Below are 16,778 nucleotides of genomic sequence, written 5' to 3'. Positions count from 1 at the left end.
TAAAAAAGAGGTTCCTACAAAAATGTATCGTTACGTTTTAGGTAATATGCGATGCATGCGCGTGTATATTAAAAAAAACACAATTAATTTTGTCGTATTTCACTTATAAGCTTGAATCTTCTAAAGCATTGCACACAGATAGTAGAGTTTGCAATATTACAAACCTGGAATTAAGAAAGCATATAAAACATCATTGTGGTTTACCTTGTATAACATAGAGTATTGTAGACATATAAGCGTAGCATATAAGTACCACAGTTGGAGATAAACAAACATGCACGCATAAGTAAAAAATTGTCCTTTCGCAGCATCTGTTTTGACTCTGTTTATGATAATATATGACTTATAAATATGTAACAATAACAAAGCTGTCCTTTTTGAATGTTGTTTTTTATTACCATAATTCGTTTTTTTTGTTTTGATACTTTTAACGGACATAAAAAAGTTATCAGTTTCACCTGTATGTATGTCATATTGTTTTAGCATTTTTTTTGGCATTAGTCCATAATTTCTCGAGATAAACCTTTAGCCTAAGCTTAGACACTTAGATCAGTCCAATTTTAACCCATTTCGTTCAGAATCTAGAGGGGAAGTGTATAATATAGTTAAATATTTTCCTCTTCTTCAAACACTGTATATAAATAAATCAGTGTAATTGCACCGTTTCAATTAAAGTACTCTGTCTCTCTTTATTACAGCGTAAACGAAAAAACTTACATTTGATTTTGACTGAGTTTAGATTAACTGTCTTTTATTTCTTTCCAAATTCATACAACTTTCAATGAATTGCCCTCTGCCATTCAGACGACAAACTTTGGTTTAGACAAAGATGTTGAATGGAGTAAATCGTTTGGTGTTCAGATAAACCCTTATAAGAGCCAGTCCATTATCATTAGGAGTGCATCGTATATAATGAGAATTAATTGCTCGACTTTACCCCAAATTACTATAGATAGTACTGTCGTTCCCTTTTGCTCCACTGTTAGGAAACTGGGCATTACTTTGGACACAACTGAGCAGGAGGATTTTTCTTTTTCTCACGCACTTAATAGGCTACGCAATTTTTTGCCTATCTGCACTAATATTTATCTTGCTCGTTCTCTTTTGCTTTCTACTCTCGATTACGCAGATGTGTGTTATACAGATTTAACCGAGTTGCAGCTTAATAAGTTAGAGCGCTTACAAAATGTTTGCATCAGATTCATATTTGCACTTCGTAGATTTGACCATATTTCGGAGTTCCTTATAAGAAAACTTATATTTCTAATTATGGAGTTTTTGAAAGATTGATGATTATTAGTTATTTTTCTCCATAACACTTTTGAAACCTATGTTTTATATAGATTACTTTCAATATAATTTTATTTTGTATACTAACAATTAGCATACTGTAAAATAAATAATGACTTAAATATACACATAAATCTGAGGCACTGGAGTTGTTTTAAAAAAAATACTACTTGTTAACGTCTGCCGAAAACAAAATGTAATAACATGACCATAAAACTATGAGGCAAATACCATAAAACTCTTAATGAGTGAGAAATAATAAAAAACCACAACACATTTATTTTTATTATTCCATGTATTATGTGATTATCAATACACACCATAGTTATAACAAATCAATCAACTTTTTATAATTAATTAGGAATCGATTATATACATCAAGATTTATTTTTAATTGTACATACACATTCATTTTAATTAGTACATAAATAGGTTGTTACATATTAAACATTTACCGAACTTTAGTCACTACTAAATTTAGGGCGATATTGAGAACCGCGACTTATATCAAAAATTTGATTTATATATACGGGATTTATAATTCGTGCGGTCTCGCTTCTGAAGTTTACCCATATTGTGGCCGATTTGATTTTGCCCTAATATTAAAAATCATATACACAGTATTCATATAATTCGTAGCAGTTCAGGCAAAGCTATTTAGACGGATACATCAACTATACTATTACGATACGATACAATTTTAATATCTTAATAATTATCATTAAATTAATAATTTCTCTAAATTAATTATATGCAATCCCACTGATGTATGGGTAACACAATGGTTTGTAAAATGTTTGTGCTTAAAGTTGTTAGCACTTTAAGAAATTATAACCCTTATGATTAAAACAGTGGACTAACAAATTTATATACAACAGATGGAAATACATTTATGCAATTCTTTTTCAGCGTCTTATAAAGATTTGTATAATTTAACAGCTCTCCTGAAGATATCTTTATTTATTCATGACATAGACTTATTATTTAGGCGACTAGTCTATATCAACAAAGCTTGTGCTTCCTTGGCTAAATGTGGATATCTAATAGTGATTATATTCAATTTTATGTACATTTAAATTTATTTACACGGAATTTCGTCTATACATAAACACTTAATTCATAAATTTTGTCTACAGATAAACAATAAATTGTCTATTACCTTTCATAATCAAAGGATAATTATTGAATATAAATCAATTTGATTGAAAAGTGATATTTAACTACACTTACTTGATTGTTCTTAATTAGAAGTTTTGGTTTACATTGAAAAATACAACTTCCAGTAGCTGCAACCCCCATGTAACACTCACTCTCTTAAATTGTGCCGATTATAGTTTCACACTTAAATGTTGACCACACAAAAATATATCCTTGGGTGTTGCCATACACAATAAAAATATACATTAAAACACAATGTCATTCTTATAATCGTTTCAACAACAAACAAATAAAATTTGAAAATAAAAATCAGTTCCGACGCATTTTATTTCACTCCGCATATATCTCTATAGTGTTTATATATCACAATCTAACGAAAAGTACATGTATTTATCGGACCTTAACCGTCATGGACGATTTTTGGTCGTTTTACGGAGTTCTAAATGGGCCTTGTTGCATGACATCACCGTTTGTTGCATCTGTTTAGGCAGTGTTGCGAAGGCTGCAATTGAGCCTTCAACGACATCAGTCCTCCTATAGAAGAGCATATACGGTGTATGGGAACGGTCGAGCCTGTTAATACCAGTCTCGTCTGTCGCTTTCACTCTGGAATCGTCGAATATGTACCAGTCATTATTATCCTTGCCCAATGTGTAATAGTGACCTGCATTCATGGTGGTGCCAACGTGTATTACAGCAGCGAACAAATTGTACGTGTTCTTATCCGTTTGGGAACGCAGTGTGGGTAAGGTCACAGATGTATTGTACATCACAGAGTGCATTAATTTCGTCTGGACGCGAAGTTTTGTATCGTATCTGAAAATATATTAAGTTTACGTTAGGGTTTTATTTATGTCGAGTATGCGCTAAAAGTGCAGCCAGAAAAAAGGTCAAATCGTATGATCACTGTCCAATTGACTTATTGTCAACATAAACAAAATAAAACAGCTACACACGCACACTCTTAAACTAATATTACTTATATTAATATCCGCATCTAGGAAACACAAAACAATAAATGTTTATACGCTCTATTCGATTATTATTGGTCAACAGGGTCTCAAGTCTAATAAAAAATTGACAAGTTCATGGCAGGTTCAATTTAGCTTCACACGCAATTTTTTGCACTGGTAGCAAGCAAAGAAAATCATACGTAATTTATGATCAGGCAATATTTCTACTTCTTCCTTCATATGGATATATAGCCAACCCGGGTGTTCAAAGAAATGCACGGAAACGAAGGCGCTTAATTGTAATTATTCAAAGGTATACCATGATGCGTATTGAACGCTGTTGAACAATCGGAGGGCGTGATCTATTCGTCTTTCATTTTCTTTACCTTACTCATTTTTTTTAGATGGTTTTTTGATGAAATTTCGCAGACGAAAAGTCATAAATATTTTTCGTTAGGCATAATGCCATACGCAATTAAATTAATATCTTTTTGCAATACAACATTTTAAATACAGATATAAAAATGGATCCGACATAAGAAATGATTCTGAGACTCCATTAAAGACATCTGACAGCATAAATAAAAAAGGGAGGCTTTGAATTTCGTACATAAAGCTGGGAAGCTTTAACAATCCACCTTTCACAAATAATTTTTTCATCGTCTTATACTTGCAAAGGCGAGCTTTTGGTCGCGGCGCTTCTGTCTTGTGGAATTCGCTACTGTGCAAACACACTAAAACTCCACAACAAACGCAGGCAGAATACGCTAACAGCGTAGCCTGGTCGGTAACTTGCAGTGCCTACCACCACCATCCGTCCAAGCGTAATATATTAGGTACAGATGAAATTGGCGTTTTGTATGTGAGGAACACAAAGTAGATGTTTTTTAAATAAAATATATTTAATTAATTAAAGTATGTACCATTGCTATCTATGCACTTTGACTTTGGTAGTTCATTGATCCCTCCTCCTTTACTAAAAAAATCATTCGGATGCGAATCAATACAATCTTTGAAGGCGGTTTCGTCTGCCTCATCAAAGTTGAAGTTTTCACCTTGCAAGAAGTTATCCAAATTTCGAAAAAAATTGAATCTTCGGGCATTCTAGGTGGATGTCTTATTTCTAATTGAAGCTTCTTTCCTTTGGTAGCAGTCTGTTGTTCAGTGCGTGGTCTAGCGTTGTCGTGAAGCAGCAGTGGCCTAGAGCGATTGCCCAGCCTTGATCTTTAAGCAGCTAGCTTTTCCATAGTGGTTTGCATTTGCTGACAATAGACATCTGCCGTAATGGTCTGATCTAATTTAAGGAAGTTATAGCGAACGACCCCGGCACTATTCTCACAATTTTTTCGGAGTCAATTTTTGCTTTGGCTGGTTCGGCTAGGTTCATCCATCGCGATGAGCGCTTACGATTATCATTAAGGCAATGATTCGATTTAAAATTATTGTGCCGGTTGAGTAATGAAACGCAGTAGTGGAAGCGAGATTTTCGATTTGCTTCACTCAATTCATGAAGATACTGCAGCCTGTAGCTAACTTAGACGTAGATTGCGATGGATCCGCTTTCACAATTGCCTTCAATACTTCGTTATCAACTTTGGTCTCCGGCTTGTTCTCCACAACGAAAACGTTGGAATCAAAAATCATTAAGCATTCAAGCCGTTTCTTTAGCACTGGTGCCACCGTGGAACTGGTACTCGTAAATAACGCGATATCTCATGTTTTCCATTTTATAAATAGAGTAATGCAAAGGAAAAAAAAGAAAAAAGAATGGAATTCCTAACCAAAGAGGAGATATTTGAGGTCAAAGTGGCCAGTACGACAAAACGTCAATTTCATATGTAAGGATCCCTTATATTATGTAGTATGGTAAGCACACTGTACTTTATTGATGCCTTGCTGTCTGTTCTGGCTCCGGACATAATGTAATCAATCAAATAGTTTTGAGTGGATTTGGAGTAGATACAATTATTTTCTATTCATATAAAGAATGAAGATGAATTATTCGCATATAATCATAACTTTGAAATTAAAATTTTACGATTACTATTATAATTACTATATCAAAACTGATAAAAAAATTAAATATCGCTTAAACTGCATACAAAAACTTACTTGAAGGTTTTTAAAATAATTATCAATATTTTCGGTGTAGATTCAATAATGACACATTTTTCTGCATCCCGCAAAATATTACAGTCATGGCACTGGTACTGATTCTCGCCAGTTAATATTTCATTAGAGAAATAAAAGTCGATCAGCCCTTGAATAGTGTACTGGTTGCCACCGGATTTCTCTGGGAACGCCAATTGCAGGTCACGGCAAACATCTCTTGAACGTGAAGAAGAGCCACAATGTATGCATGTTATACGAGTGAGGAATACTCCAGCGAATACATTATTAATGAACGAGTCGTTAAAGCGTCGTCGTTTGCTGGTAACATTGATATCGGCGTCACTGTGACGTTTCAGGCCGAACGGACCAGCTGGAAATAAAAAATCTTTATACAGTTCACTTACTTGAAGCGTCTCTTAAATTGTGCCTTTCTTTCTATGGGTAGCAATCGCTCGTACGCTGAAGGAAGACATTGTGAGGAAACCGACATGCCAACCAAAAATCGATATGTATCAGGCACATAAGGCTGTCTAGTAATATGATCATGAAATATATATCTAAGACCAAGCGTTATACCATTGGTTTTATTTACATTACATTAAGAATTGAATACAGTCAGCAATTTTTTAGACAACAATGAAATTAACACAATATTACTTTGCTCTTACCACTATTGATGTAATTTTGTCATGTTGTGAAATTATTTAAATTATGAATGAAAAATTTTGAATTTATTTTTTAAATTAATATTAATCTCTTTTTAAAGAATTATTCAGTAATATGAATAAACTTATACGCTGATTACAAGTAATGTAATAAAAGCATTCAGGAACATCAGAAATACACACCCGAGTTACTGGATTCTGGAGTTTGTGACGATGTGCATGGCTTTTCAGATACTTTTGGCTCGTTACTGCAATTTAAAATAATAAACGCATTAAAAGTATTAGTGCGTATTAGTGAAATTTATTGTCTTCTTCGACATATCAATAAGTTTGGAGAGTAGAACGTTACCGTAGACACATAGTATAACCCAGATAAGAAATCGCGAGCTGAGTATTTTATCCCACGAGAATAGGCCCAAGTTGCAGCCACTGTGCTGACTGGGGCTCCTGGAGCGCATGGGCAATAAATGGGCGGTACAGGAGGCTTACAGATCGACAGACAGGAGAAAGCCCACAATTGGCGGAAGATGGCATAGGAGGGAGTGCTGTAAGTTTCTCCAACGCCAACAAATTTTTGGTCGCAGACCCAGGGTGGTGAGTGTGAAATTGTAGGAATTAATCGAAATGTTAAAAGAAAAATTAAGAACATAAATAAGGCGGTATGGCCTACTTTAGCATGGCCGGAAGGAAATTAATAATTACTACTAACAGAATTGAAAAACACTGCAGTTACAACGCCCTTTATTAATCATTCAATCAGTAATCGATTTTCCAATAGGTTAAAGTCTTTAATTTCATTTATCGTCTCTATTTTACTGCTAATCATAGACTACAGTTTTGGTGATATTCAATGACCGCCAAAAGCATTGGGTTGAATAAATGCTATATTATAGAGTCTATAATATTATATTAGATTTATGATTCGTGACTCTTTAAACAAGCTTTTAGGTATTATTTTGGCTTTGAAATTGTAAAAGTCTACGATATTATATGTAATTTTATTTTTTAAATTTAGTTATACTTCTTTTATTGATTTTTCCTTACTAGGTTGCCTGGAAGAGAAAGCTTGATAGCTATAAGATTGATGCCTCCTTCGTTTGTTTTATTAGAAGGTACTAAAATATGTAATGGAAAAAAAGTGTTAATAAATAAATATATTTTAAACGATTAATTATACCTTTTGCCATGGCCGGACTTGCCCTCAGTCACGTTTGTTCGGCTAGAATTTAGCACGACCGGTGTATTGTAGGCAAAGTCAGCATCGGTTATTGTACTATTCTCATATGATTTTAACAACTCGAACAAGTACCTAAAATCATTATTTTCTTAAATGGGTATGATGCTTAAATATAATATCTATCTTAAATAAATAAACATATCTTTTATATTAGGTAATTACTATTATGTACAATCACTATTATGAGAAAATTGTATGTTATTTAGTATTGTCCACTGGTGTAGTACGTAAACTACGTACCAAAAGAAAACAGCTTAAAATTATTTAAAAAAAATAGAATTTAATATATAAGACTGTAACTGTTTATTAGATTATAAATAAAAAAAGTATTATAATGCTATGAATATTATTATATATAAAAAAAGTAATTTCTACTTACCCCAAGAACTCAAAGCAATCGTGTTGTTGCTTCGGAACAAAAAAGTCCGGTTTGGCGACGGACACAAACGTTGTTGGTTTGATACATGGAGCAACTGTATGCATCATGGTCACAAATAGCGCTGACATTTTGGCCCAATAGGGTTTTTCAAACATTTTGAGCACTGTGTAATTGCTAAACCTGTTGGACAAATAAAGTGCGACATTTTAAGACTTGCATAAAAAACCATAAACTTACTGGCCACAGCCTTTTCAATAAATTGACAACAAAAACTATTTTTCATGTTCACATTTGGGGTTTGACAGGCACTATAAATTTAACTTAAACAGGACAGACCGACACAAACGTACGCTCGGATCTTCATACAAATGCACAGAAAGAAGTATCTACGTACGAGCGTTTTTTTTGTCATTCTAACAATATATAATAGACAGCAAAGGGAATTCGCCAAAAAATAAACTCGCGGCAGTTTAGGACATATACTAAAGTCCCGAAATCAGACAGTTTTTGTCTCTGTTAAATTGATTTTAATATAAATGAAATACTATGTAGATATAGTCGCGACTTGTTGATTGCTTAACAGTCAAGAGACTACAAAGAAATAATTTAAATGCCTAATAATTATATTTAAACAATCAATCGCGAGAACCAAGAATCCTATGCTTTGTAACAAAAGAGATACGTATTATTTCGCTAAATGCTTGCACAGCGCAGGGGAATAGGTGGTATTGAAGATTATGGAAGTTAGGCCCTGGAAGCCGCTACAATTATGACCAGAGCAGGCACATTTCTGCATATATTATTAAAGCCAGCTGTGTACTGCTGTGCCACGAACAGCTAGCTTGACGGAAATCAAACCCGATCACCGTGGCATAGGTAATATAACAATTAGTTTAAGAACTAAACTAAAGCTAAAAATCGCTTAGCAACTTCTGATCTAGTGTCATAATAATCCAAGCTCAAACCTTAAAAAAATCGCATCTGGATTTATGTAACTTTAGTTGAGTTACATACAAATATTTTAGGTAATAATTAGAAACGTAAACTAAATGTAAACAATCATCGTACACTTGAATCCAATATTGAGCCCTTTAGTTATTACACTTAGAAATTGTATTATAACATTATCGATTCCGATAATGCCCAACAACATGAGTGTCATTTATGAACCCTTAGATAAGCCAAGTTAGTTTTTGTTAGCGTCGCAACCCCTCTGCCCCTAATTTTGTGTTAGTTATAAGCTTATATTTTAAAATCTCCATACAACAACCGCCACCGAAGTTATTCTAGCAATATAAACTGAATCTATATCAAATATTAAACCGCCTCACTTCAATTAGTTCCATGAAATAATTCTGTGGTAATACTAATGTTTCGTGCGGAAAATGATCACGTATTTGGGTTTAAATTAAGAAATGTTCATTAATATGGCTTTTTTTCTAAATAATCATTAAAATTGTATATCGCAAGGCGAATATTATTGCATTGCTTAATGTTAAAACAGTAATAAAACAAGCGTTTATTTTAAACTGACAGATGCATAGACATGCACATCATAGCATAGATTGTAACTGCATAAACAACAGATTATAATTGAAATACGTTTACGCACAGCTTAATTTTTTTTAAAATTATAATACATCTTTAGGTTAATGGGATCTCAGGAAAGAATACTTACTGGTGTATCAAAAACAGGGCTTGCATTACACTGTTGATGTAGCAAGTATTGCCAAGATTTTGTAGACCAACTTTGGGACTGGTAACAGTATCTACCTTGGCTGGTTGGCCGCCAGTGTTTCGCGACTTCCATATAGGATCCAGTATTACAGTAGAATCGTTTGTTACCATATGACGTTCCAGATGCTTGATCTAGAAAATTTATTTCAATTATAGTTTTTTAAGATTTTATTGCTTTCATAAATATGTCGACATTAAAGTTACAAAACTTAAATAAATGATACCTTCAAAACGCTCGATATTGTTTGTCATGTGCAAGTTTACGTACAGTTATAACATTTGTAATACAAAAATTATAATATTCAAAAAAGACAAAAAAACTGCATGTTTTAAAATATAAAAACTCAACATTTATACCCCATTGAATATGAAAGAATAAAACCTATAAATGTGATTAAATTTTATTTAATAACAATATAATTTTTAAGATGTCTAAACTAAACAAATGTACTTAAGAAAATTAACATGAGGATTTCTTTTATCAGGTCCCTTCTATCATTTAACTTCAATTAAAACGTTTGGATGAGCAATCCAATAAATTCTCCCCTTAATTACAATTATTCTGAAGAAGCAAATAAAAATTAGGTATACTTACCACGTAGCTGTATTTGTCCCGGAACATATACAGCTGGACGCCTTTCAATGATTGCATATTATAATTGATCATAGAAGTTAGAATATCAACCAGGCTTCCCAATAGTTGCCTGCTCCATTGCCTGCTATCAGCAGCTAGAGATTCTAGGGTTTCACCTATATGCTTGGATATCTATAAAAATAATTTATATGTAATATTGGCAGCAGCAGAATGAATATTACAGCAAAGCTCCCCCTTTTGTGCGATTGAGACCCAGGTGTACTGATGGGTTTACACCCATATATACCCATGTATTCTAGTGGCTTATAAACAATTTATCAAAAAACAGTAAACTGAGGTTTAAGTTTTGATTTATATATATTTTAAATTTAATAAGTAGATCTGAATAAATCAATTCGAATTATCTTAATGGACATATATCAATTGCGCATTAAAATGACATGGAATAGGCTACCGTGGAAACCGTTTTGTTTCAGATTACACTCGCCTTCAAATATCAAAAGACGTTTAAAAGAATAGACTCATATATTTAATAATTTCATACACTTACCCGGTCAAAAGCTTCAGGCGACTCCCGCAACGATATCAATAAATGTAGTATTACATCAGCAACGGGTTGTTTCCGTGTAGCAGGACTTATCATCACAGAAAACAGATTACCTATATTCTTCACGGACTCCTCAATAAGGATATCAAACATTTCATTTTCCTAGAACAACAATCAAATGTTTAGATGAAAAGAACGTCTTTGAATCATGAAATTAAATTATTTTGCTATGAAATACAAATTGAAAACGACAAATATGTTACCTCTAGGACCTTAATGAAGCATAGTATCCAGTTGCTTAGATAAGGTAATGTATACGACTCTGAAAGCCAACGATATAGACACGAGAGCGCCGACCGCAGGCCTTCATCCGACTGGCTTTTTTTACTCTGTTGAATAACCCATCGCGCTGTGGACAATGAAGCTCTAGGATCGGGAGCGTCCATCACAATCAACACCACGGACGTGGCCGGGCACGCATTGGAATCTATAAGTTATATTTCGTAAGATCAAAATAAAAATAGCAAAGGTCCGTGTACTATATAAAAATCAAACAGAATGAAGAAATATTTTTCTATTTTTAGAGTAAAATTCAATATGTACACCTACATAAGTTCGACACAAAGAAATCTTTTCCATTTAAACCTGGTATTCGCTCGTTCAATAGCTTTTGTCCAGTAAGATTATATTTATGAACATAATTTTCGAATAGAAAGTCGTTCAACGTGAGCTTTCAATGGGACTTATCTTTTTACAAGAGTTTATGTAATAAACGTACATGCGTTTAAAAAAAATAGTTTAGTTACAAACGTATGTGTGCCTGCTTATCATATGTTAAAACTTACTTGGATCCGAAATATAGGAATAGAATTTATCAATAATGGTAGTGATAATTTCATTGCGTAATTTACAGTCCACATTGCTAATTACGAAAACAAGAAATTTTTCAATACTTCGTAGGCATTTCCAAAGCTCCTGCTCTGTGCCCGTCAATCGACCTTAAAGTAGAACATAAATATTTGAAATTTAAAAAGATAGATTGAGCATGACTTGTGTGTACACAACTGGCTTATTATCAGCTAAAACCTGTCATGTCGATATGAAACACAAAGCACTGAATTATTAAAAGCTTTTAGTGAGACGTTCTGGTGCTTGATTACACATACTTATAAGTATTTCAGTCAATTTCCAATACAACTAACTTACTAAATGAAGCTATGTAAATTTCATCTGCACTACTAATATAATGAGGTAATTTTTGTGAGGTTGCAGGGTATCCCCAGGGATCTAGTGAACTGAAAATCATTTTAAAAATAGAAAATGTTTTTATTTGTGAGTGTCATGGGCTAAGACCCACGAATAATAATAATGATAAAAACGATCGAACGAAAACGTTTCTTACGATCTCTTCCATAGTGATTGGGCAGGTCGCTATTGTTAAATAAAACAAACGCTTAACTAAGTCTAAGTGGCAGAAATGTATTGCTTTTTTTCTGTTTTTTTTTGACGCCCAATGAATTGCCCACGTACCACTTGTGTTAAAATACCCCCATTCCGATTTCTTACGGTTAATTCAGACGGTTCACGTCATAATAGAAAGATAAAAAATTCCAGTTATCGTAATTTTTCCTATATTACCGACATGGTGGAACTTAACTCACATTTTTCACCAAACAATTCATTTTGTATTTTAGGCCGAAATTCGGAAAATATCCACCTCCCTACCACCCCCATTCGCCCTGAGTGGCTGATCGAGTTTCGAGTACTTTTATCAGCGTTTCGGACATTTGAAACTCGGAGACAGAGACTGGGTGACCAGTTCCCTGTATGCTTATATGTTGCCAAACGGAAGAGAAGACCTTTTGCAAAAAATTTTGCGATCACTACAATTGGAAATTTTAACCAAGCATGGGGGGCTATACTATTTTTGGGTTTTTTGAACTCAAACTTACACCCCACTCAAATGGCACCAACTCTTGACACAAAACCACAACCCCAGACTTCTAGGTATCACCGATTAAACGAACCGTAGAGAAACTTTTCGAAGCTTCTGGACGTGACAGATTTTTCTTCAGCCAGTACGAAAACGACAATAATACCGCCCTAATTCCCTTCTCCTCGACATAACAGCCAATAAATGAAACGTGGTAAATTCAACTTTATGAGGGGTGTTCAATAAATAAATAGCGATTCATTCTCCACAGAAAAAATAACTAACAGGCAAAGCCCAGACAAAAGATATAATAATAATATAAGAACGATAAATTCTTTTATGTTAAAAAAAAATTGAAAATTGAAAAAAAAGTCATTTGTTTGCGTCGTGTATGTTCTTAAAAAATTCGCGCTGTAATATGTATGCTTAAATTTTTTTACTACGAAGCTGGTGAATCAAGATTAGACAAACACAAGAGCATCATTAGGGGCTACATGCTCCTCTATATTCTACGGTTGCACGTTGGAGGTCTGAGTTTAAGCGAGGAAGAACGTATCGGTCAGACCTACCAATTATCAAAAATTTGAAAACGTTGTCATCGTGTTATTGTATCTTTTATAGCAGAATAATTAAAGGTTTCTATAGGAAGTGTCACAAATGAAAAAAGTGTCAGCGCGCTGAGTGAGTGCAATTGAATAATCTGACCCGCAAAAATAAATGAAATAGAAATTCACAAACATCAAGGTGTATACTGATATTTTGTTCCATTATGACCCGGAAGAGTCCATCACTTGGAAGATACCATCATCTCCAATTTTGAAGAAATTTAAGGCGATTCCATCCGCATGGGCTATTTTTTCTGGGACAGCCAAGGGGTAGTAATGATCGAATACCTTTATCATGAAGCCACTATTACTTGGACTTTGTACGCAAGACAAATAACAAAGTTACGTGAGGGTATACGGAAGCAACGACGTGGCTACCTCTAAAGACCAGGGTTCAAGAAGCTGGCCTTCAATTGATGAAAATGAGTCGCCGCGGTACACGATCATAAAGGGTTTAGGAAGAATTTTTTTAAAAAGGAATTGTAAGATATACACCGTGCATGAACGTAATTGGTGACGACGTCGAAAAATTAATTAACATTTAATAAGATAATGGCGTCATACTGATTATCACTTTTTATGGAACACTCTTAGTCTATAGTATAATGATAATAAATTGGTGTTATACTAACTTAGACACTGCACAACATTTTCACAACTTTGTATCAGCTCATTTGGAGGTGGCAGAAACACAGGTTTATCAACAATCGGTTGAATATACTCCACAAGTGTAGTCAAATTCACCTCTTCTTGATTCTGGCGAACCAACTGATGCTTCTTAACAGCCATTTTCTTTTTTTTGCCTGTAATAGATGACAATTTATTTATGATAATATGAAAACAAAACCAACAGTATTTTTGCAGATATTTGAAAAAATCAATAAGGTTTATTCTAAATTAACTGTTGCTACTGGATAACAATATTACAGTGCTCTATACATAACCAATATAATCGCGTTCTTTCGTGAATATGAAGGAAGTGGCCACGTTACTCCCACTATTGCATGAAGTATTTAGTTTATACCCTCACTAATTTGATACTAAACTGCAATACCCTCACTAACTCAATATTAAAATTATTTAAAGAAAACACTTTTTTACCGGATAGAAGGATGTATTATTATAAACTTATAATTATTAAAAAAAAAATTTATATATTTATAATAATACATGCTTCTATCTGGTAAAAAAGTGTTTTCTTTAAATGTGTAAAGCTATGTTAATAAAAGACAATACTATTAAAATTATTTGTACTATGAATCTCAAAATTTAAATAACCTCGAAACCTTAAACCCAACATTGTTGCTTAAACAACATTTTTGACAACAAGTATATAAAATGTAATGTTTTAAAAAACTTACATCAGAATTTTAAAATTATATTAGTCTAGATAAAGGATTATTATTATGATACCAGATAAATTAATCCTAAAAACAATCTACAAATTTGAAGAATGTACACTACTTACTGTGGTAATAATTTACCTCATAAAAATAAGAAAGGTAAGTGGAGGCAGTATTATGAAAACAGCTAAGGTCACATTACTAAATGATGCATACTCAAGTCAGTGCACAATTTTAAAGGTGCATTTTATAAACTATCTATTAAACAGTCAAGCATCAGGGATGAATTTGTGTATGTATAATCTTTTTATAAAGTTACCATCTCATGGAGATGCTACATTGACATATTCTTGACTGGTTCACTATTTATTCTCATGAAAGGCAAGAACTGAACTTCTGAACTAAATCATACCCATTGATCTATATGCCACACAAGTAAATTTCTTTCTTATTATTACAGAAAAATATAGTTGAGTTTGTCTAAGTTTTTATTAATTTCAACCAGTCACTTAATACATTTTAATCTTGATCACCTAAGTGTTTGTTTCTTGTTCCCACTATAATGTTAGTGCATACTACTATTTTACCCTGATGGTAAGCATTTATAATATTATTATACAGACATTTTGTTCCAATATGTTAAGTGAAATATGGTGCTCAACAATATGCTAGGTATCAGAGGTAGCAGTTTCTTACAATTTACTTAACCAACTAAAAAGAGTGGTGGAGAGCTTATCAACAGTTCTTCTCACCTGATTTATGGTGTTGTTTTAAGGAACTGGTAGAAAATGTATTTTTAGATTTGCATTTAACACTGTACATAGTTACCAACTCAAATCAATTGTGCACAAATTATGCAATTATTAACTTTTATGGATAACTAAAAACGCAAATTTAAAATTTTTCATTACTGTAATCTAAGTCATTCCAGGTCATTCAAAATACACTGATTACAAGGTGTGAATTGAGCTTATTCGAAACTAACATTCCAATTACGTTTTTTCTCCATTAGTAATAATTGCAGAGATTTAATTATTAACCTCAAGTGTTAGATATTGTTTATTAACTTGATATATTAATCAATATGTAAAAATATACTTAGTATTAATTGCAAATACAAATTCACAAACTGCAAATAATATAATACGTAAATTGTACAAATATACGTATGTTGCACTCATTGACATTTGAATCCTGACAGAAACTATTGAAATCAATACAACATCAGAATACGCACCTTGCAAATGTTCGTGTTGAGTATCATTAATTCACCAATGTAGTAAAGCACAAAGTAAGTAGTACATCTGTTATCTTTTATATTTATGGTAAGATAAACTCATCTTACTCGGTAACACAAAAATCCCAAAACTTTTCAATTTCTAAGAGTCTATATGAGTTTTTCACACAATAGAGACCTTTCAATACTGTCCACCTATATTGAGACAGAGGTATAGCTTCTAACACACAAACTGATTTAAATTATAATTGATGTAGAATTTAAGTAAACACAAAACATTATTTTTAGGTCACTATAACAGTTTAAAAACAATACTCCGTTTTTAATAATTGTAATTTTAATGCCTATTTCAAAATTTCATGCTATAAAATCGCTTACAATAAATTCCTGTAAAATCGAAAACCCATAGCGTATAGTATAGTTGTATAGACAGTAGACCGAAGAGCACAGAATAGAATACACTGCCGAGTCTGTGGAAGTGTTCCTCAAGTGATAAACATTTTATTTATAACGAAATCGAGGCGACTGCTCAGCTTCTTAAAGCCGGCAAAATCACAATGTAAAGGTCGATTTACATCAAACGAACACAGAGCTAGAACTAGAACAAGAGCATTATTTTGTGATCTTATATACCAGTCTCAAGTGGTACAAAGAACTAGAGCTACAGCAGTTGCTGAGGAAATAATTGAAGAAGAGATGGTGATTGCCTGTATTTTGATTTGTACATTCCTTAGCCGCTACGGCTTGCATAAAATGCCTGTGCTTTGGTACGCAAGGGTGGAGGGGCTGCATTTCCCGTAGCGCCGGAGAAGTCCAAAAACCAATTAATATCTATTGTTCGGTTAGGTTATTAATATTTTTTAATAACTGTTTCTGGCGCGTGAAAGTGGTTGGGGGTTATTATACTAAAACATTAAAGTTAAAAAATTAGGAAATAATCGGTAAATAAAAAAAATAGATTTTACATGCTAAAAATAATCGATTTAT

The 16,778-nt window shown here is 33.1% G+C and overlaps 1 protein-coding gene across 3 annotated transcripts; it reads right to left on the bottom strand.

The window, feature by feature from the left end:
- Positions 1–1,598: 1,598 nt before the first annotated feature.
- LOC123718623 (ubiquitin carboxyl-terminal hydrolase 35) lies at positions 1,599–16,171 on the bottom strand. Of its 3 annotated transcripts, none has more exons than XM_045675287.1 (12): positions 15,792–16,171; positions 13,844–14,014; positions 11,519–11,671; positions 10,937–11,160; positions 10,677–10,835; positions 10,127–10,297; positions 9,473–9,663; positions 7,795–7,974; positions 7,356–7,487; positions 6,362–6,426; positions 5,514–5,883; positions 1,599–3,264 (listed from the first exon to the last, which is right to left on the bottom strand). In XM_045675287.1, the coding sequence occupies exons 2-12, from the start codon at positions 13,998–14,000 to the stop codon at positions 2,856–2,858; spliced, it is 2,211 nt and encodes a 736-aa protein (XP_045531243.1). In that variant the 5' UTR covers positions 14,001–14,014; positions 15,792–16,171; the 3' UTR covers positions 1,599–2,855. The 3 variants fall into 3 exon arrangements, with proteins under 3 accessions (XP_045531243.1, XP_045531242.1, XP_045531244.1); XM_045675286.1 differs by lacking the exon at positions 15,792–16,171 and adding an exon at positions 15,307–15,400; XM_045675288.1 differs by lacking the exon at positions 15,792–16,171 and adding an exon at positions 14,156–14,177.
- Positions 16,172–16,778: the final 607 nt, after the last annotated feature.

The sequence above is a fragment of the Pieris brassicae genome, chromosome Z (genome assembly GCF_905147105.1).
Source record: "Pieris brassicae chromosome Z, ilPieBrab1.1, whole genome shotgun sequence".
In the NCBI taxonomy this organism is placed as follows: Eukaryota; Metazoa; Arthropoda; class Insecta; order Lepidoptera; family Pieridae; genus Pieris; species Pieris brassicae.
The sequence above is the reverse complement of the archived record's forward strand: the minus strand, read 5'-3'. Positions and strand labels throughout refer to the sequence as shown.